At 38.0% G+C, this 21,107-nt stretch overlaps 2 protein-coding genes across 2 annotated transcripts; one reads left to right on the forward strand and one right to left on the reverse strand.

Annotated features, from left to right (window-relative positions):
- The first annotated feature begins 1,921 nt into the window (after positions 1-1,921).
- LOC137741726 (tRNA ligase 1) lies at positions 1,922-14,746 on the forward strand. Its single transcript, XM_068481439.2, has 27 exons — positions 1,922-2,335; positions 3,001-3,471; positions 3,762-3,812; positions 4,036-4,118; positions 4,748-4,847; positions 5,147-5,225; positions 5,555-5,678; positions 5,929-6,035; positions 6,432-6,560; positions 7,029-7,093; positions 7,201-7,365; positions 7,598-7,758; positions 7,906-7,937; positions 8,375-8,544; positions 9,347-9,426; positions 9,712-9,777; positions 9,874-10,163; positions 10,544-10,651; positions 11,278-11,375; positions 11,804-11,864; positions 12,011-12,087; positions 12,178-12,249; positions 12,338-12,414; positions 13,069-13,149; positions 13,386-13,488; positions 13,644-13,802; positions 13,912-14,746. The coding sequence occupies exons 1-27, from the start codon at positions 2,135-2,137 to the stop codon at positions 14,299-14,301; spliced, it is 3,600 nt and encodes a 1,199-aa protein (XP_068337540.2). The 5' UTR covers positions 1,922-2,134; the 3' UTR covers positions 14,302-14,746.
- Positions 14,747-14,903: 157 nt separating this feature from the next.
- On the reverse strand, positions 14,904-15,980 carry LOC137741727 (hydroxyacyl-thioester dehydratase type-like protein). The gene is made up of 3 exons (XM_068481440.2): positions 15,575-15,980; positions 15,278-15,393; positions 14,904-15,183 (listed from the first exon to the last, which is right to left on the reverse strand). Exons 1-3 carry the CDS (start codon positions 15,839-15,841, stop codon positions 15,075-15,077), a joined length of 492 nt encoding a protein of 163 aa, XP_068337541.2. The 5' UTR covers positions 15,842-15,980; the 3' UTR covers positions 14,904-15,074.
- Positions 15,981-21,107: the final 5,127 nt, after the last annotated feature.

The following is a 21,107-nucleotide window of genomic DNA, read 5'->3' on the forward strand; positions in this document are numbered from 1 at the left end:
ACAAACAGTGCCCGTTGTAGGTTGAAATTTACCACGGGTACAATTGCCGTTGTGAATTACTTATTTACCACAAGTAATGCCCGTTATTAAAAAAACATGGATAAGGCAAATACATTTTCTGAGAAGCCATGAACACGAGTCGCACCATTCGTAGCCACCATCTGCGTCTCCATTCATTAAGCACCCATAACCTGAACGTATAAGAAAACAACTTGAAATCAGGATTGCCATTTATTTACATCTAAGTAATTGGATGCAATTACATATAGACCGGGCGAGAGATAGCGAGACCTTCATACAAACTGTTCTTTATTACACTGGAGCTTTTCCCTTAACATCTCAATCAGAACAAGACATACTCATACACATACCTAAGAAGCAAAGTGGATCATCCCACTGATTTTTTTATCATAATGGACATATTTCAAATCTATGGGTTACCAAGATTTATTCAAGCTTAGGTTATTTAATGAAATTGAGGGAAACATCTTCAATTTACTAACCATATGATGGCCCCTGAACTACAACAGTATTAGAACAAATACAATACAAAATTAAAATACAAGAGCAAAGTTCCAAAATTTGAGTGAGAATATAGAGAATCAAATTCAAAACACTAACCCTAAAATCCGTCCAAATATTTGCATACCAATTTCTAAGCCATAAAGTGAGAAAGGCTAGCCGCCGCCGCCGCGGGGGGGGGGGGGTGTGGGTGCGGGGCGCTTGCTATGGATATTAATCATATTAACCACGAGTATCACGCGTGGTGGCTTAGTATATTTACAACATGCAACTGCAACTTTGCACGTGGTTATTAATTAATATTTTACCACGGACTAAAGTTTGCTTATGATAAAAAATTGTTAGTTACCACGTGCTCACCATGCCCATGGTAAATTTGTATTTTTTACAATGGACTCTTAATGCCCGTGATCAAATTGTCATGGTAGATGAGATGTTGTCTTGTAATGCCGGTGTGTGAGAGTTCAACCTTCTGATTTTAGTTCATTCAAGCTGGTTTCTTCAGCTTTTCCATACCCTAACAGTCGCCGATCCTAGTTATGGATGCCATCTTCCACCGCAACGAGAAATTTTTCCAAGTGCCGGGAACACCATGACACATGGTGTTCTCTCACTCATTAGGATTTGAGTTTCGATCTAGAAGCTCCTCGGGTTAATCGATATAGTTTATGAATTTATTGAGCTTAAGATGTCCCTCTATAATTGACTTAACTCATTTGTGCTTATCAGTCTATTTTAATGTTGGATCAAATGGGACAATTTATAATAAAAAAATGCCTGAGAAATCAATTTATAAATTATTTTTGTAAACCACATGCGGCTGATAATTAAGCACTTTTTTTTAATAGAAAAAATTATAGTAATCATCTTTTAATTTTAATTCAATTAGAACATTAGTTCATCAACTAAAAATTCATAACAATTGGTCTCTTAACTCATCAAAACGTGCAGCTATAGTTTTTTTCGTCAACTCAGTTAGAATTCCGTCAAAATGAGTTATGTTGGAAGGACCGTTGTTACAATTGGGTTATGTTGAGGGATCATTGCTCTAATTGAGTGAAAGTTGAAAGACCATTTCTCTAATTGGGTTAAAGTTGAAGGAGTATTGATCCAATTTTTCTTATTTTGTTTTCCATATTTGCCCCTCTATTCAGCCTCACTTGTGTGACACGTGACTCATTTTGGTGAAAGTTCTAACGGAATTAACGAAAATGATCATAGTTGCATGTTTTAAAGAGTTAAGGGACTAATAATCATAAATTTTTAGTTGAAGAACTATTACTCTAATTAGGTTAAAATTGAGAGACGATTACTACAATTCCTTTTTAAGGGTTCACATACCAGTTACAACACATTTTTATCTTTTTGATTAAATCTCAAAGTTAAAAATTTTCCTTTTGAAATACCGCCATTCACAATATTGTGTTTGCGGAACACCAAAACTCATTGCGCCTCTCCCCTGAACCCGGTCGCTGCTACCTAGAAGTTCTCTCTCGTCCACTTGGCGGGCTCATCAGCCTCATCCGCATTCGTTCTCTAGGAAACTCTCTATCTCTCTCATATATATATATATAGAACCGTATAGTGGTGGCACGTCCAGTGTAGCAATCATATGTGGGCGTCGCAGAGAATCATCTATGCTCTCGCTCTCACTCTCACTCCTCCCCTCTCGTCTTCGTCCGCCTTCGTTTCCGGAACCTTCCTCTTGCTCCGCTCCTCCTCTCCTTCCTCCGCCCATCCTCGCTTTCTCCCTCCCTCGCTTTCTCTCTCCTCTTCCATCTCTCTCCCCCATTCCACCATGCCTTACAACCAGGTACCAATTTTATCTTATTTTAATTTGACTTTTCTTTTTTACGCTGTTTTTGTATATTTCGGCGATCATTTTCTGTTTCTTTTTTTTTTTTTTTTTTTTGCAGCTCGTTTACTTTGAATATGATTATAAATTTGATTGGTGGCGGTTTCGGTTTGTTGATCGTCGTCTGAGTAATTTTCTTGGCCGAAACGTTTTGTTGCGAATCGGTTAATTGCGATTTGTGAATTTCGAACCGTGTTGTTATGCACTCCATTTGTAAATGTTTGGCGGAGATTGCTTATTATTGCTGTGGAAGTTGATCGTTCGCCAATTATGGTTAAATTGGATGAATTTAGCTTTGTAATTCGGGGTGGTATTTCGGGACTGTATGGTTGTTTCTGTAGTGTGATATTAGTTTCAGCGAAAACTTGGTTCGGCCCATATAAATATTTGGTATTCTTCTGTAGTAGTAGGAAAATTATAGCAGTATTATACATTGCGCGGGAGTGATTGTATATATCTTAATGCGGTTCTGGTCCCGGTTTAGGAGTTGTAATGACATTGCCTCCTGATAAAGTGAAGAGCCTCACGGCCTATATACATTGTGGTGAAGACTGGTTGTTTTTACTTTAGTTGAACATTGCCTTGCTTAAGTGTATGATTGAGATGTTTGGTTTACTTTGCAGCAAAGGGGTGGGTGTACAGAACAAAAGTGGACACAAAAGGAAAAGACTGACAGCCCGTCCACGTCCACTGGGGATTCTCCAGCAGCTGTCACTTACAGAGTTGGTGAGTTGAGTCTTACTGGAGGCAATGGACAGGCCAATCCTTCAGTTGAACCCACACAGTTTGGGAAGGTCCAATTGGCAAATCAGGGTCCAGTTCAAGGGCAGAAAGGAATTTGGATGCCAAAATCATATGGGACAGTGAGCGGAGCTAAGGCGGTAGAAGTTGAATCAAATGTTGATAAAAGTACAGTTGGAACCCAGGGAAATGGAGCTCAACGAGCAGCAGCTCCAAAAACCAGAGTTGGTTTAAGTAAGCTGTTCAATGGTAATCTGTTGGAAAATTTTACTGTGGACAACTCCACCTATGCTCAGGTGCAAATACGAGCTACTTTCTATCCCAAATTTGAAAATGAGAAGACAGATGGGGAGGTATATTTCTCTTCATGCGTTTCCAATTTCAAATATATTTATCCATTTGTGTCTCTTGTATGGGAATTACCAACATCAATAGCGCTATGCAGGTTTTTTCTCCAACAACTAGCATGTGCTTGCGTCACTGGATTACGTTATATAGCCAAGGAAAACAAATAGAAATGTGCTCATATTTTATAGAATAGTGATGTGATTAAATGGCTACTTGCCTTTAGATAATGATGAGATTGTTTATTTATTCTTGGATCTTATCTGAATACTTGTCTGATGACTATTTCTTTATTCAGATTAGGACAAGGATGATAGAGATGGTATCTAACGGCTTGGCTACCTTGGAGGTAAGGGTGTTTTATGAGCTATTGAATTGCTTTCTTGCTGCATGGACATTTTACCTGTTGGCCTTCATGTTAGCAATCATTCTTACTCTCTCGTAAGAGTTGGGAAGCCTCCAGTTGCTTATGCTTGCTTAGATTTACAGTTTTCTGGTTGATTCAATTTTGTTTTTATTTTACTAAATTAATCTTCAAATGAAGAATTTATTGACTATGAAACTTTTTGCAGGTTTCACTTAAACACTCGGGGTCTCTTTTTATGTACGCCGGTAATAATGGTGGGGCATATGCCAAAAACAGCTTTGGGAATATGTATGCACAAGACGACCATTTCTTCCCATCCTTTTTATATTATTTACTCAATGAACGAAAAGATCAATGGAGTCAGTTGTGTTAAATATCTTGTAGTTTCTTTTTTAACCTCATGTCTTGAAGGGCCTGATGTGTGCAGTGCACAAGCAAAAAGGACATTGTATTCCTTAGAATACTGTTTGTAATTTGTACAATACACGAATTTCTTAACTGTAAACTTTTATTAAGTAAATTTGTTCTATTGCTTATGTCATCATTAATTGGAATACTTAAATGAATCTGATTATAGAGCAAGCTCTGGAACCATTTTGGGAGAACAAATCTGATCGAGGGAAACATTTGATTGAAACTTTATGTGTTGCATGTTTCCACTATATCTGCATTTTTGGAACCAGTGCTTGAAACTTAATTTGTTGGATGTTTCCACTTTATCACTAATTGGAATACTCAAATGAATCTGATTACAGAGCAAGTTCTGGAACCATTTTGGAGAAAAAATCTGATCGAGGAAAACATTTGCTTGAAACTTAATGTGTTGAATGTTTCCACTATGTCTGCATTTCTTCCTTGTTCTGTACTTATTTATAGAGGTTAGTCGTGGTTTGCTGAATATTCTATTTCTACTACAGATATACGGCTGTAGGTGTATTTGTTCTTGGACGGATGTTTCGGGAGGCATGGGGACGTGAAGCACCAAAAATGCAAGAAGAGTTTAATGATTTCCTTGAGGTTTTCTATTCACATGAGAAACCTGAACATAAAGAAAACTGATCTTCATTAATAGCTATAAATTTCTTCCTTTCTGTGCTTGTTTAGTCAAATCTAAGGTTGACTGTGATAGTTCTTAAAAATAAAAAAATTTATTCTCAAGAGAGGCTAACTATTTTGATCAAAGTATTGGTTTTTGGCTGAATTTAGATTTCAGCCTTTTCTAAATTTGTTTATTTAATAACTTAGTCACCGGTGGTTATGCTTGAATAAATCTTCTTACTCCCTTCCCCTAATTTTTCTGTTGGTCACTATTTCAGAGGAATCGTATGTGCATATCAATGGAACTCGTAACTGCTGTTCTAGGAGACCATGGACAACGCCCGAAAGAAGATTTTGGTACTGAGTTACTATTTTATAATTCATTTTCCTGTGGATTGTGTTAAAGTACTCTGTAAAGTCAGATGCATGGTGTCTCTCCCCTGGCTTTTCCAGTGCGTCATATATTATTAATGCCCATTTTAATTATATTAAAATTTGACTCTAAACTTGTTTGTCTTTTAGGAGGATTTTGTCGTTTATTGTTTCTTGAATTTCCAGAATAAGGAACCATGATTGTAGTGATTGCACTTGTCATCACTTGTATTTGATTCAAGTGATGGGTAAGCCTTTTCTCAACATTCGCAAAAAGATTTTCAAGCTCATGTGATTTTTTATTTATTAAACAGCTGTGGTGACGGCAGTCACAGATTTGGGCAATGGAAAGCCAAAGTTCTACTCAACCCCTGAGATAATTGCTTTCTGTAGAAAATGGCGCCTACCAACAAATCATGTATGGCTGTTCTCAACAAGGTGACAACCAGTAATTTCCATGTCACACGAATGGTTATGGTCATGGCAGTTATGTTTTCTAGTCATACTAAGTTTGAAAGATAATAACTTCTTTGCTTTCAGTCTAGGCAGTTAACTTCATACTAAAGTTAGTACAATCTTCGGGTATTTCAAAGGAGCAGTTGCATTAGGACAGTTGATTTGTTATAGTTATTGCAATTTTATCATTAATGAAGTCCTGATGAATCTTTTTCTTTGTGTATTACAAAAGGAAATCAGTGACATCATTTTTTGCTGCCTTTGATGCTCTCTGCGAAGAAGGAACTGCAACACCTGTATGCATGGCTCTTAATGAAGTTGCAGATATATCTATACCAGGTAAACTCTTCAGCGAATTTGCTTTAATTTCGATTCCCACTTCTAGTGATGCCTGTTAGCTTACCTCTTCATAAGTATTGCCTGTTAAACAACCTTTGTAGGATAAAGGGAAAAATGAAGACCGAAGTTATAGAAGCATTGTGTTTATAGTATATTGCAACACTAAAGCTTTGTCAATCACTTGAAAAAGAGGCTTTTGAACAAAATTATTCGGAACATGAATACTGTTAATAAATTTAGAATAAAATGGGTATTGATGATTGTGTATCCGAAAGGTGAACATGTTAATGAGATTTTCCATTTCCCTTTGTTGTTTGTTTTGTGTTATCCCCAGTTGGACACTGGTTTCAAGAGGTATTTGTGATATTTGGAACTCGATTGTAATACTGTTTGCAGGTTCAAAAGATCATGTAAAGGAGCAGGGTGAAATCTTAGAGGGCATTGTTGCTCGTATTGTAAGCCAGGAAAGCTTAGAACATATGGAAAAAGTCTTGAAAGATTTCCCTCCTCCACCAATGGATGGAGGTATGATGTTTCCTTCTTCATCTTTTTTTTTTTTTTTTTTTTGGGGGGGGGGGGGGGGGTGGTGGGGGGGTGCGCATTATAGGTCACTTTAACCTGGAGTTTTTTTTGTGGGTGTGTTGTTCTTCCAATTCAGCCACAACATTCACTTGAAACTTATTAAACTCTTGTCTCTCTTTCCCTTTTTGGTACCTAAATGAATTTTTCTGCTAACAAAAAGTAAAATGATAGGTTGAAATTGTTGTTGCATGTTAATTTGTTTCCATTTATCTCCCAAATATATTCCATTACATTTAATGATGCAAACAATTTTTTGCCTTGCGCTATACTTGCCTGGTCTTAACAATCCATTCAAAAAGTTCTTCCTACTTCCCTCTTGAAGATAATTTTGTTGACCCATGGGAATGCTAGTCAGTTTTGAAGCTTTCTTTTCATTGTTTAGATCATCACTGGGTTTACTCTATGTTTCAGCGGGTCTTGATTTGGGACCGAGCGCAAGAGATATTTGTGCTGCAAATAGGTCGAGTGAAAAGCAGGTTATAGTTATTGTTTGGATATGAGATTTCTATTGCTTTGATGTTATCAACAATATTAGAATGTAGATGTACTATTTTTAAATAATTTTTCTGAAATCCTCATGCAGCAAATAAAAGCGCTTCTTGAGGGTGTTGGCTCCTCTTTTTGCCCTGACCATTCGGACTGGTTTGGAGTTGGAGCTGGTGACGACCATTCCAGAAACGCAGATAAATCTGTGCTATCAAAACTTTTGCAATCTCATCCTGCAGATTTTTCTACCACCAAATTGCAGGTCATTCTAGTCTTCATTTCAATCTTCTTGAAATAATAGCGTCCACAAAATTTTACAGACGAAATCCAGTCAATCGTCGACCATTAAAAAAATTATATATCCAGTCAATCTTAAATGCATGCATCTCTGTCCACATATTCTTTTAATGGTTTATTACATACAATCCACTGTGAACTGCTAGTTTTGATCTACAATTATCCCTTTGTAAATAATATTCTATTTATTGAATCAGGAAATGATTCGTTTAATGAAAGAAAAGCGTTTTCCTGCTGCCTTTAAATGTTACCATGACTACCACAAAATTGATTCCATATCAAATGACAACCTTTTCTATAAAATGGTCATCCATGTCCATAGTGACTCTGCGTTCAGGCGTTACCAGAAAGAGATGAGGTATTTTTCAAATTCACTCTCTAATCTCTATTATGTTATTTTGAGATTTCTTTTTGAATGCTAGACTTTTGTTTATATTTTTGTTCTTCTTACTTTAATTTTTTACACGTCTTGGGTTCATTGAGCATACGTTTTGGTGCATTTCAGGTCTAAGCCAGGACTGTGGCCTTTATATCGAGGTAAAAAAAAAAAACCCTTGCTGAGCGGAAAAATTCACGCTTATAACCAGTTAATATTTATTTCTGTACTGGACAATGGACATGTTTTATAGATTGCCTACTCAATAATGGTCGTTGAAAGTATGCACATTGGACATAGGGTTTTGGTTCTTATTTTGTTTAACCTTTCAATGATTTTATTTTATCTTTTTGGTGTTATCTTGGTACAAGTGAGGCATAAGTCTGGTTAGACTGAAGGTCGAGAATCAATCTTTCACTGCTTTTTTCTTAACTATAAGCCCCCATAACATTCGGTGAACCTTTCTATAATGCATGTGTCTTTTAATGAATGATGCAAGCATATATCACACCTTAGAAGAATAGGTTTGCCTTATATTTTGTTTTGCTTTCTTGAGTCGTTTATTCAGTACTGAATCTGATACGCTTAATATTTGTAGGTTTTTTTGTTGACATTAATTTATTCAAGGCAAGCAAGGAGAGAGCTGCTGAGATCGCAAAAGGCAAAAGCAGCATTGTGGAAGATGGTAACAGTGGTATGCCTGGAAAATATGGATTGGCTGACGAAGATGCAAACTTAATGATAAAACTGAAATTTCTTACATACAAGGTATGTAGTCCTATCCTAGTAGAATAGTATGTAATCATAAAATTCCCTCAAGGAAGCAAAAATAGTATGGTGATTGTTCTCTTTTTCCTGTCAAATTTATTAGAAGAATACTTTTCACCATATAAGGCTGATAAATAGACCTTTCTTTTGTTTGAAAATGGCTATGAAGGTGGTACATTATTATAATAATAGTATCTAATCAAGATTATATCCTCTGGATTAGCAAGGTTAAATCAAATGGATAGCAGCTAAAATATTTTACTGACAATAATGAATTCTTACATAAATTCTGTATGGCGACTGAAGCAAAATAGTGCAACTAGTGTGTTCCTTATTGAAGGGATTAAAGTGAATGAAAATACTAGTAGGCTAGCTATGTTTTAATATGGTATATGGTGGATGTAAAGTATTAAATAAGAAAATGGAAGTGGCAGAAACGAACTGTTGAATTGAAGTACCAATTGTCTACTGGATCTTGTAACTCGCTGTTTTGTTTTCCAATTGTTTCCTCTTTTCCTTTGTTGGGTAGAGTGTTTTGTAGTTTTTATTGGTGGAGAGAACTCATGCATGGCGGTGGTGTGTCAGAGTATGAATAATTTGTTCACTCATATCATATACTAACAACTTAAGCTTTCCGACAGTTATCATTTGGTACTACATCTCTTGATTTCTTCATTTTCTCTATGAGCATATTACTTATTCATTCGATTTACTTTTGATGTAATGTGTACCAATCAATGTTCGAATCATCATACAAGGGTTCAAAGAATTAAATATTGATTCTGCTTATCTTTCACTGCAGCTGCGAACCTTTTTGATTCGCAATGGTTTGTCAATTCTTTTTAAAGAAGGTACAGCTGCTTACAAGACCTATTACGAGAGGTGAGGTTCTCAGGTTATCTTACATTTTACATCTTAAAATGAGTATATTTTAGTCACTAGTCACCATTATTTATCACACATATATTAAGATGTTACATAAGTTTTTTTTTTGGTTGGAAAAGATGTTACTTAAGTGGAGACATGAACAATATGGTGTTATAAACTAGTGTGGTTGTTATTTATTGCAGTGAAAGAGACCCCATAGTGCTTTTCTTATTCTTTAGCATGCTAGTACCACAAAATCTTGTTTTTTTAACCATTTATACTTTGCGTCTGTCATTACAGGCAAATGAAAATATGGAATACTTCAGAACCAAAGAAGAGGGAACTCAGAAAGATGCTTGATGAATGGTGATTTGTGTAACATTACTCTGTTATTTTCTTTGCTTTTATGACTTTTGTGATCATCTCTTCTTACCTGGTAGAATTTTGTTCCTTCATGCTCAGGGCTGTGTACATACGAAGGAAATGTGGAAACAAACCGCTTTCATCATCAGTTTACCTCAGTGAGGCTGAGCCTTTTCTTGAACAGTATGCAAAACGCAGTCCACAGAATCAGTCTCTCATTGGATCTGCTGGAAACTTTGTAAGGGCTGAAGATTTCCTGGCCATTGTTGAGGGAGGAAGAGATGAAGAGGGTGATCTTGAGAGGGAGCAGGAGGTTGCACCATCAAGCCCCAGTGCCTCAGGCAGGGACACTATCCCAAAGGCTGAGGGTCTGATTGTATTCTTTCCTGGTAAGATTGTGTCAAATCGATGGAGTTTTGGAACGTTGGAAAGTTCTCATGAATACAATAAACAACGTTTGAAAGATATCTCTTTGTATATACTTATACATCGTGCAACTTTTTTGTTACTTGGGAAGCATCAACTTCCATGTTTACATTTCGATATTTCTCTTTTTATACTTCTTTGGCAGTGTGCCCTTGTTCATCTGAATATCTCTTGATGGGTATTTGCTTTTATATTTACATATGGGTGTTTATAATTGTTTTGACGGTGAATATGATTGGGTTCTTATATTTTTATTTATCCCCTCTTTGGTAATGGTTTATGGGAGTCAAAGCATATGTTCTATGCATTTCCTGATGTTTCTTTCTTGGCTTGGAATTTTCAGGACTACCTGGTTCTGCTAAGTCAGCACTATGCACGGAACTACTTCAAGACCCGGGAGGAATGGGAGACGATCGACCAATTCAAAGCCTGATGGGTGATCTTATCAAAGGTAATTTTGTTGTTGAAGCACCTAGAAAAACAACTCTTGTGAACACTTCAAATTACATTTTTTTTGACATTGAAGGTTTCTAGCAGTTTCTTCATCATGCGCTCATAATATAGTTATCCTTCATCATCCTTCAACTAGCAGTTTCTATGTAAGAATCTGATCAGGTGATCCCAGCAGATCATAGGTATCCTTGACCATGGTGCTGAATTTATGCAAGGGATTTACCTACGCAATATGATTGAGCTTCATGAGAAGTTCAAAATATCTAGAATTTGAGGACTTCTTCTCATTTATTGTTCATATCTTTTATTACCTCCAATGAGAGTACTGTCCCACTTTGGGAAAGTGAAGCCTTGCACGGTAGTTCAAAAGATATTAGTACTCTCCACCCATCGCCAATTGGTTGAAGTTGGACTCAAACTCTATAAACATTGGAAGTTAAAAATACGTAGAATTTAATAGGCTTCTTCTCATTATACTGTTCGTACCTTCATATCGAAACTTCTGTATCCTTCAGAATAGATCCACTGGTATCCTATTGTCAAGATGCTTAATGAATTAGTACGTCAAAAGATTATTGGAGGACTTATTAACATTAAGATTACTTGTTTATTGTCTTTTAACAGGAAAATATTGGCAGAAGGTTGCTGAAGAGCGCAAGAAAAAACCATATTCCATAATTCTTGCAGACAAGAATGCCCCAAATGAAGAAGTATGGAGACAGGTAATTTTCTTTTGGGGTTCACTTCAAGGATTGTTCTACAATCTATTCATGAGAATCCAGAAGTAGTGTTCCATGCAGACCGTGTGGAGGTTGATCTGTAGCCCAAGGTCCTAACCAAAACTTGTATTGCTTAGTGCTAGTCACTTTCTGTAGGACTAATAAGCAAAAGTGGATTGCTTTTAAACCCTAAATGGGGTGATGTTCCGGAAACAAACAATAAAACCCAAAAATGGTAACCCAAAGGAACTAAAAAGGACGTCTTGTCCAACAAGATTGGTGGCTACTCAATTGAAAGGAATCATGAAAAAGATCTCCAGATATGAATGATTTTTTTTTTTTTTTGATTAAACTGTTTATTAATTATCAAACCGAAACTGATTTGTGTTTATCATAATTACACTGCCATTTTTCTCGTCTCTCTTTTGCAGATTGAACACATGTGCAACAGCACTAGGGCCTCCGCGGTTCCAGTTGTGCCTGATTCTGAAGGTTCTGTTGCTCCTGAGGCTGTTATTTGTTGTGTTCCAGTTCACTTTGTAGTGTGGTTAAAGATGAATGGAATGTACTTCAGTAGTTTAGGAAATGATTTTGAGGCCATTGGATATGCTTTTACATTGTGATCTTTTAATTTGCAGGAACCGATTCAAATCCATTTTCTCTTGATGCATTAGCAATTTTCATGTCTCGGGTGCTTCAACGTGCTAATCATCCAGTATGCATTTTATTCTCTCATGTTCTTTTTCTTCATAGATCTGAGACACCTATATTTATTTGCATACTTACATGCTCTCAATTTCTGAAGGGAAACCTTGACAAGGAATCTCCAAATGCTGGCTATGTGCTGCTAATGTTCTATCACCTTTACGAGGGCAAGGCATGAATTATGTACTCTGGTCCATGCTCTATAGATGCACCTAACTTCATTACATTTTTCTGAATTTGGTTTTGTCTAAATTTTTCAGAGTCGCCAAGAGTTTGATGGGGAATTAGTTGAGCGTTTTGGCTCACTTGTCAAGATGCCATTGCTGAAGTCTGATAGGTAGTTTCTGTTTCCTGATACCTCTCGTATTGGTTGTTTTCTGTAATGCTCTCTATTATTTGATAATGATAAATATGAGGGGAAAACTGTTCATAGTAATTTAAATCACGCACCTGGTAAGGCAGGGGTTTTTGCTAGGAGCACTCTTTGCATGCCTTAATTTATGGGTGGGTGGATTGTAGTTACTATATGGATTAAGGGGAATTCTCAGTTCATATGAGTAATCTCCAACGAAAAGTATTTAGTGACACACACACACACACACACACACACACACACACACACACACACATACATACATACATACATATATATATATATATATATGTGTGTGTGTGTGTGTGTTTCCTTTTATTTTACTAATGAATTAAAAGATTGTGTTCACTGCCTTACTGCCTTATAAGACTGTCTAAAAAACTGTGTTATGGATAGAGGAAAAGATAATCCAATTGGTTTGTGTGGTTGATTCCATAACATATGAAAAGCATAGGATGAGGTATATTATTTGGTTGTATGAAGCTTGTATCTTTCCTCTCTAGCCATGCAGTTACATTAACTTTATGGGGATTTGCTTGTGTAAAATGTGAAGTCTTATATTTGTCCCCTCTTGCATTGCAATACACTAATGTCATGGGATTTATTTTGCATACCCAGGAATCCATTACCTGATCCCGTGAAGAATATTCTGGAGGAGGGAATAAATCTATACAAGCTTCACACCGCCAAACATGGAAGGTTAGCCGTTTGGACACTATAACATGAAATTAGATTTGAGCACCACGGAGATACTTATTTCATTTTCATTTTCGTTTCCTACTTAATTGGAATTTCAATGAAGTTAAGTTTTTAGCTGTTTGCGTACAGTGTACCATAGTAGCATGACATTTAGAATTTTCCTAGTCGTTTAACCTCTGTTGTGTCCGCTTTCATGTGGGAAAACCTTACCTCCTTGCATGTAAACCTGTACTCAGATTGGAGTCGACCAAGGGAACCTATGCAAAGGAGTGGGCTAAATGGGAGAAACAGTTGCGGGATATTTTATTTGGCAATGCTGAGTATCTTAATTCTGTTCAGGTCGGTATCATTTTTGCATATTCTTTTTTACCTTATGAGCCGTTGATTCCACATTTTCCAGTTCTATTATATTAAACGTCTCTGGAATTTACTTGATGAACCATTAACTTTTCAGATCACTAAATAAACTTCTTGTGCAATCTTAATGACCTCAGGTTCCTTTTGAGTCTGCTGTAAAGGAAGTGTCAGAACAGCTGAAAAAAGTCGCAAAAGGTGAGTACAAAACTCCAGATACTGGGAAGAGGAAGTTCGGCGCCATTGTCTTTGCTGCCGTTAGCCTGCCTGTTATGGAAGTCAGTGGTCTGCTTGATAGCGTAAGTTAATGTTCACTTTCAATTATTTTTCGTAGTCGCATCACTTATGCAGTGAGATTATGATGACATATCTGTCTCGTGTTTCTTTTCTTTTTTTCTTTTCGTGCAGTTGGCTGCAAAAGATAGTGAAGCCGAAGCTTTCCTCAAAGACAAGCATTTGGATAAACTTAACAAGGCTCATGTTACTCTTGCACACAAGAGAAGTCATGGTGTTACTGCCGTGGCTAGTTACGGAACCTTCCTTCACAAAACGGTCCCTGTGGATATAACTAAGCTTTTCTTCTCGGATAAAATGGCTGCATTTGAAGCCAGCCTTGGGTCTGTCGAAGGCGAAAGAGTAGTGTCTAAAAATGAGTGGCCGCATGTCACCTTATGGACTGCAGAAGGGGTTCCGGCCAAGGATGCCAACAACTTACCCCAATTGCATTCGGAGGGGAAAGCTACCTGCATTGCAATTGACCCATCTGCCACCATTGATGGCACGCTGGAATTTTACTGAGGTTTGATCGGTCAGGCCAGATTGAGCTCGGCATACGATTAGAATGAAATTTCATTTGACGATGCGGGTGTTCAATGAAGAGAGAACCTAACTGCTTAAGTGAAGGAGAATATTTTGTATGCCATGAGGAAAAGGAAATTTTGTTGAGTTGATTTCTCGTCAGAGGTTTTGTATACATAAGGCAATTAAAATTTTGAAGTCTCTCGGTGTGGCTTCATCAGCTTTTACCAATTGAGGGGTGTTTAGCCGCGGTTGCATCGCTCGTATCTGTTTACATGATTCGGGATGATTGCGCAGCTGCAACTCCAAGTTTTATGACACTAGAAATGTTGACACTGCATTTTTGACATTCTTCCCCTCAGTGGCGCGTCGGCTACTGTAGTAACTGTAATTACAATCAAACTCTTCGGAACATCCAAGCAAAGTAGAATGCAGACATTCTTCCCCTCGGTGGCTCTTCGGCTACTGTAGTAACTGCAATTACAATCAAACTCTGGAGAACCATCTAAGCAAAGTAAATGCAGGAAACAATTTTGATGTTTATTTACGCCCCTTGATTCTTCTTCGACTTGTTGAAAAACCAAAGGGTGTGCGAAAATTGCTTTCAAAAAATTTGATTTTTATTCAAAGAAAAGCAATTGGGATGGCTCATTAGCCTAAACCAAACAAACAAACAAATGGAAGGCTTCAATTGATTTACAGCATGCTAACTTCACATGCTGAGTGTCTAATTTCATAGCAAGTCAGTGTTGTAGGCCTGAACCGACTTTCCGTCATTCCAAAGTACTCGCTTGTTCTGCAGCCAGTGTAGGCACGATGGCCATAGCCTCACCGTCAATGGCGGTAGCACCATTCTTGAAGCATGCCGTCTTGAATTTCACTCTGAACCAAACAGTCAAAAACCAATTAAGTCGGTCTCTGTTTGAGTTATACAAACTGTAGAAGAAATGCTTTGGCAAGGAATGAGGTGGCTTACAGATATCTGTTCTTCTGTTCTCTTATGTTGGTTGCTTGTACCTCACCAACTATCTCTTCTCCAATATAGACAGGCAACCTGAAATGCAAGCTTTGGGAAACATATATAGCCCCGGGCTGGAAACACCACAACAAAATCAAGGAATTAGAACTTGGGTTCTCGACAAATGCAACCGAAAAAAGAAAATGTTCGGCGATAAATGTTAGAAATGTTCCAAGCCGATGAGCCAATGACAGGACTTAACCAAATCAACAAATCATGAGAAGGGAGGATAAAATTATGGAGCATCATACTTACAAAATGAGAAGATATGATCTTGGGGAACAGGGCAGCAACAAGCATCCCATGAACCAGTTGATCTTCAAATCCAGCATTTCGAGCAGCCTCGGAATCTAAATGCAGAGGGTTAGAGTCATGACTCACTTTTGAGTACTCCAAAACATCTTCTTTGGTGAATACCCTATTTTGCTTCAATGTATCTCCACTTCTAAGAAAACCAGCTGCTGCTGATGAAAAACCTCTCAAAGAAGGTAGGTTGACTGAGAGTAAGTTCCGGCCAAGCATAACTGTAACCGTTTCTAAACGCTCTCCAACAGAGTAGTAGCCCGTCAAAACTACGTTGATTCTACGCCTTACCAGAATAGCATTGTCCTCCTCTCCATAGAAAATACAGGTTTGAATGTCTTCTAATCTACTTGCAATATATGCTCACACCTGCACCATCAATCTGCAATTCACACAATGTTTCAGGATCATGGGCAATTTTGTTTTTTGCATAAATTGCTAGGGTGAAGTGGAAGCCTTCATTTTTTGCGCACATTATTCCGAAGTTGCTCGTACGAGGCATTGTAACAAACACTTGGTGGGCATAAATTCAACAAAACAAAGATATATCAAATTGTTTGTTAGGATCCACCCGCGAGATTCCAATTCGACACAGATATGATTTATGCTAGTCGAAAACTAAATTGTTGCAAAAATAAAATCTCCATGCAGAATATTACCTGATTGGCTGCAATAATAATAATGCATCGCTGCGGTCTTTTTTTTTTGGAGTACAGAGAGCGAGAGAATTAAAAGTACACGAAACCAGCAAATGGGCTGCTACTTGTATTTATTATTTTTTTGTTGTGAAAGGAAAAATTCATTACCAACAAAGCAAACGTGTACAAAGAGAGGCCTAATTACAATTAAACGTAGAACCGAAATATGGACCCCAAAACGAAAAAGCCCAACCCAAAGTTTGAGCGCGTACAAACAGAAGCCCAAAAACCCTTGGAAATCAGTCGACGCCGACCATGAACCAACACCTCTTGCAACCACTGGAGATCCAACCAAACAAAGCCTACAAATTGGAAACGAAGAAGATTCCATTCTCCTCTACCAAACCACAAAACTCGAATCTGCAGCCACCAAGGAAAGGAAACCCGTGGAATATACATTCCACAAGTAATGGTGCCTACTAAAGCTGGGCACGGGTTCGGCCGGGCTCAAATTTGGAGGAACCAGACCGTACCAGTTTAAAATGTAACGAGATGAGTCGGGTCGAGTAGAAGGATTTTGAATTTGGGAATCAAACCTAACCCGACCCGTTAGAAACGAGCCGATTCAGGATGGGTCAACAGGTCCAATTACCTTTGTTTTTTTTTTTCGGTTTTGGGCATAATGAGATAAAGCAGGAGATTGAAATTTTCAGAAGTTCCTCTATTTTCATCTTTCTTGCTGCTCCACACTGAGATTGAATCAGGAGACCGAATCGACGATCTGATAGTCAATAACTACAAATTGACAACAATCATGAGTCTTTTTTCGATTCGAATCGCTGGGAGGAGAGTCGGGGGTCGTAGCCCACGTAACCGTCGTCGTCGAACGGGCGAGTTGACCTGGTAGTCGGGACCGAGTCGTCTTCGGGCTGAGTGAACGAGGTAAAGATTAAGTCAAGTGCGTTGAATCAGAGGAGGAGTGAGCGGAGAAGATGGGGTAGTGGTAGCGCCGATGAAGACCGCCGTAGCTTCAACGAGAGGAGGAGTGAGCGGTGGGAGGTGAGAGTCCATCTTGAGAGAGGATGAATCCCTCTTCAGAGAGAAGGATCGATCCTGGAAAAGTCCAGAGAGGAGGCGAGTGTCAGAGTGGTAGAAATGAACGGTAGAGATTTAATCTCCAAACAATGGACGGTGAAAACGGTCCGGTCCGGTTCGTGTAACTGGTTTTTCAGAAATTTAAACTCGCCCCGCCCCGCCAATTACGTGTACCCGTCCCGGCCCGTTCCGTTTTGAGTTTACAAAACTTGAACCCGTCCCGTACCCGTCCCAAACTGGCAAGACCCGGCCCGCCCTCCAGTTCCTAGACCAGTTTGCCCACCCCTAGTGCCTACAACAGTGCACAAATGAAAGGTGGTGGTGTGATCACTCGAGCTAGAGCTCTACTATTGGTTATTTACTTTATTTTATTAAAGATTCAAAACTTTATTTATTATTATTTTAGACAAAAATATGAAGAGTCATATTCATTAGAGAAGACATTATAGAGTTTGATAAATAGCGAACTCCTCAAACAGAACAGAGGTTAACATATGTTCAAATGTTTTCCTTCTCTTCCTACTACAGTACTCATATATAATCCTTATTATCTTCCTACTCATGTTGATCATCAATGGGCAATTGATCACTACGTGGCACCCCGTCTACTTTAATCGTGCTTATGGATTAGACACTCTGTGAGATTCAAGTGTTGTATCTTGGAGTTGTAGATAGCCATTATAACCAGCACGTAGAAAGGCGTTTACGACTTTAAGACAGTGACAGCTTGCCTCTCTTGATATCATAGGCCAAATCATTCTTTACCTTTTTCCTTTTTACTGCTTTATTTATTGATATATGTGTTTGATGCATTTGAGTATTATCTAATTGATTGAATTTACATGTGTATTATGTGTTAAGAACTAGAACTTTGAAAGGTAACGAGTGCAAAAGTCTGAGAGAATGTTCTTCTTATTCAATGACTCAAAACACCGGCATAAATAGCCATTCAGGAAACAAGCAATCAGAAAAATAAGCAACAAAATATCCCACGTCTAACAACCCTAGACTTTTGGGATTCTCCTAAAGATTAGGTCAAACACTAACCATGTTCCCTGACAAATAGGGATTATTAGCAGAAGCAAATTAACTCAATAAATCAAATAACAATAACAGATAAATATCCAACATTCCCTCCCTTAAACTGAAAGCTATTCAAGCAATCAGTTTATAGAAGATCCTGACCAAACTCCAAGTAGACCACGCAGCTTCTCAAAGGCTTCTAGCTTCAGAGGCTTGGTCAATATGTCTGCAATCTGATCTTGACTTTGACAATGAACTAGATCAACAACACCTGCCTTTGTAAGATCACGAAGGAAATGAAACCTGACATCAATGTGCTTGCTTCTTCCATGCAGCACCGGATTCTTGGAAAGTTTGATTGTTGAACTGTTATCACAGTATATCAGTGTAGGCTTCTTCTGAATGCAATGTAATTCCTCAAGTATTCTTCTTAACCACACAGCCTGACAAGCACAAGAAGCAGCTGCTATGAACTCAGCTTCGGTTGTAGACAAAGTGACAACTTGTTGCTTCTTTGAAGACCATGAAACAGCTCCTAAACTTAACATGAACACATGACCAGATGTGCTCTTTCTATCTTCCAAATCCCCAGCATAATCACTGTCACTAAATCCCACTAACTCATTGCTTTCATCCTTCTTATAAAATAGTCCATAATCCACAGTACCTTTCAAATAGCGAAGTGCTCTTTTTGTAGCCTGATAATGAAGTTCAGTTGGTTCCTCCATAAACCTGCTAAGGAGACTAACAACATACATCATGTCTGGTCGAGTGGCTGACAAGTACATTAGACTTCCAATGATTTGCTTGTAATAGGTGCTATCAAATCTCTCTCCTTCAGCATCTCTAGTAATCTTAAAACCTGGTACAATTGGATTTTGGACTGGATTACAATTTGACATTTGAAATCTTTCCAGAACCTCCTGAGCATATTTCTTCTGGCTAATAAAGATTCCAGAAGATGATTGCACTACTTCAATACCAAGAAAGTATCGCATCTTTCCCAGATCAGTCATATCAAATTCACTCATCATAGATGATTTAAATTCAAGAAACATGGCTTCATCATTTCCAGTGAATATCAAATCATCTACATATAGACAAACAATCAAAAATTTACCTCATTCTCCAGATTTGACGAACAAAGTATGCTCATGAGGACACTTTTGGAATCCTGCCTTAGAGAAGTAAGCATCTATACGACTGTACCAAGCTCGGGGTGCTTGTTTCAGTCCGTATAATGCTTTTTTTAGTCTGAACACCTTTTTTTCATACCCTTTTTGCACATAACCTGGAGGCTGGTCAATGAAAACTTTCTCATTTAACTCACCATGCAAGAAGGCTGATTTCACGTCAAGTTGATAAACAGGCCAAGAGTTTTGTGCTGCCAATGATACCACCAAACGAATGGTGTCATGTCTTGCAACCGGTGCAAAGACCTCAGCATAATCAACTCCATATTCTTGAGTGTATCCCTTTGCCACCAGTCGCGCTTTGTATTTGTCAACCTCTCCTTTCTCGTTGAGCTTTGTTTTGAAGATCCATTTAACCCCAATGGTTTTTTCTTCTGCTGGAAGATCAGTCAATTCCCAAGTATCATTTTTCTTAATTGCCTCTATTTCTGCATCCATAGCTTTCCTCCACTTTATATTATTAACAGCATCCTCAAAGAGCACTGGATCACTGTCTGCAAACAAAGCATGATGAGTAACACTATCATCATCTGATAATTCATCTCCACTTACATAGTCTGTCATCCAAAAAGGCCTTTTCCTGATCCGTTGAGCATCTAAGTTTGAAGGTTGATCTTCAGAAGGTTCGATTGCTGGAACATTTGACATCAAATCTCTGGAAGATTGTGCTCCATGTTCTGTTATGTTTTCAGTTGCTGGAACATTTGGCAATATACCTTCTAAAATTTGTACATCAGTCATTCTTTCACTATTGATATCTAAATCAAATGGAATTGATTCAGATACAGTGTTGCCCCAATTCCAACCGTTGCCTTCATCAAACACAACATCACGGCTGATAATGATCTTCTGAGTGACTGGATTGTACAGCCTATATGCCTTTGATTCTTCACTTACACCAAGTAGCACACATTTCACACTTTTGTCATCAAGTTTGCCTCTTTTCTGATCAGGTACATGTGCATAGGCTAGACATCCAAATATTCTGAAGTGATCAACAACTGGTTTGTGTCCGGTCCATGCTTCTTCAGGTGTCATGTTTTTAACAGCAAGTGTAGGGCTTCTATTCAAAACATGAACACTCCAGTTGACAGCTTCTGGCCAAAACTTCTTTGGGATGTCTTTCTCTGTCAGCATGCTTCGTACCATATTCATAATAGTACGATTTTTCCTCTCTGCCACCCCGTTCTGCTGTGGTGAATAGGCTGCAGTAAGCTGTCTACGAATTCCATTCATTTCACATAAGTTAGCAAATTCATGTGATGTGAATTCACCGCCACGATCAGTACGAAAAGTCTTTATGCAATTTCCAGTTTCTTTTTCAACATGTGCACGAAATCTTTTAAATGCCACAATGGCCTCAGATTTTTCTCCCAAAAAATAAATCCATGTCTTACGACTAAAATCATCAGTAAATGTAATGAAGTACCTTTTGTTGCTGTTTGACGTTGGATTAATTGGTCCACATATATCTGAATGAACCAATTGCAATACTTCTGTAGCTCTCCATGTGCTCTCTTTTGGAAATGAGTCACG

This window comes from Pyrus communis, chromosome 11 (genome assembly GCF_041283825.1).
Source record: "Pyrus communis isolate YQ-2024b chromosome 11, ASM4128382v1, whole genome shotgun sequence".
In the NCBI taxonomy this organism is placed as follows: Eukaryota; Viridiplantae; Streptophyta; class Magnoliopsida; order Rosales; family Rosaceae; genus Pyrus; species Pyrus communis.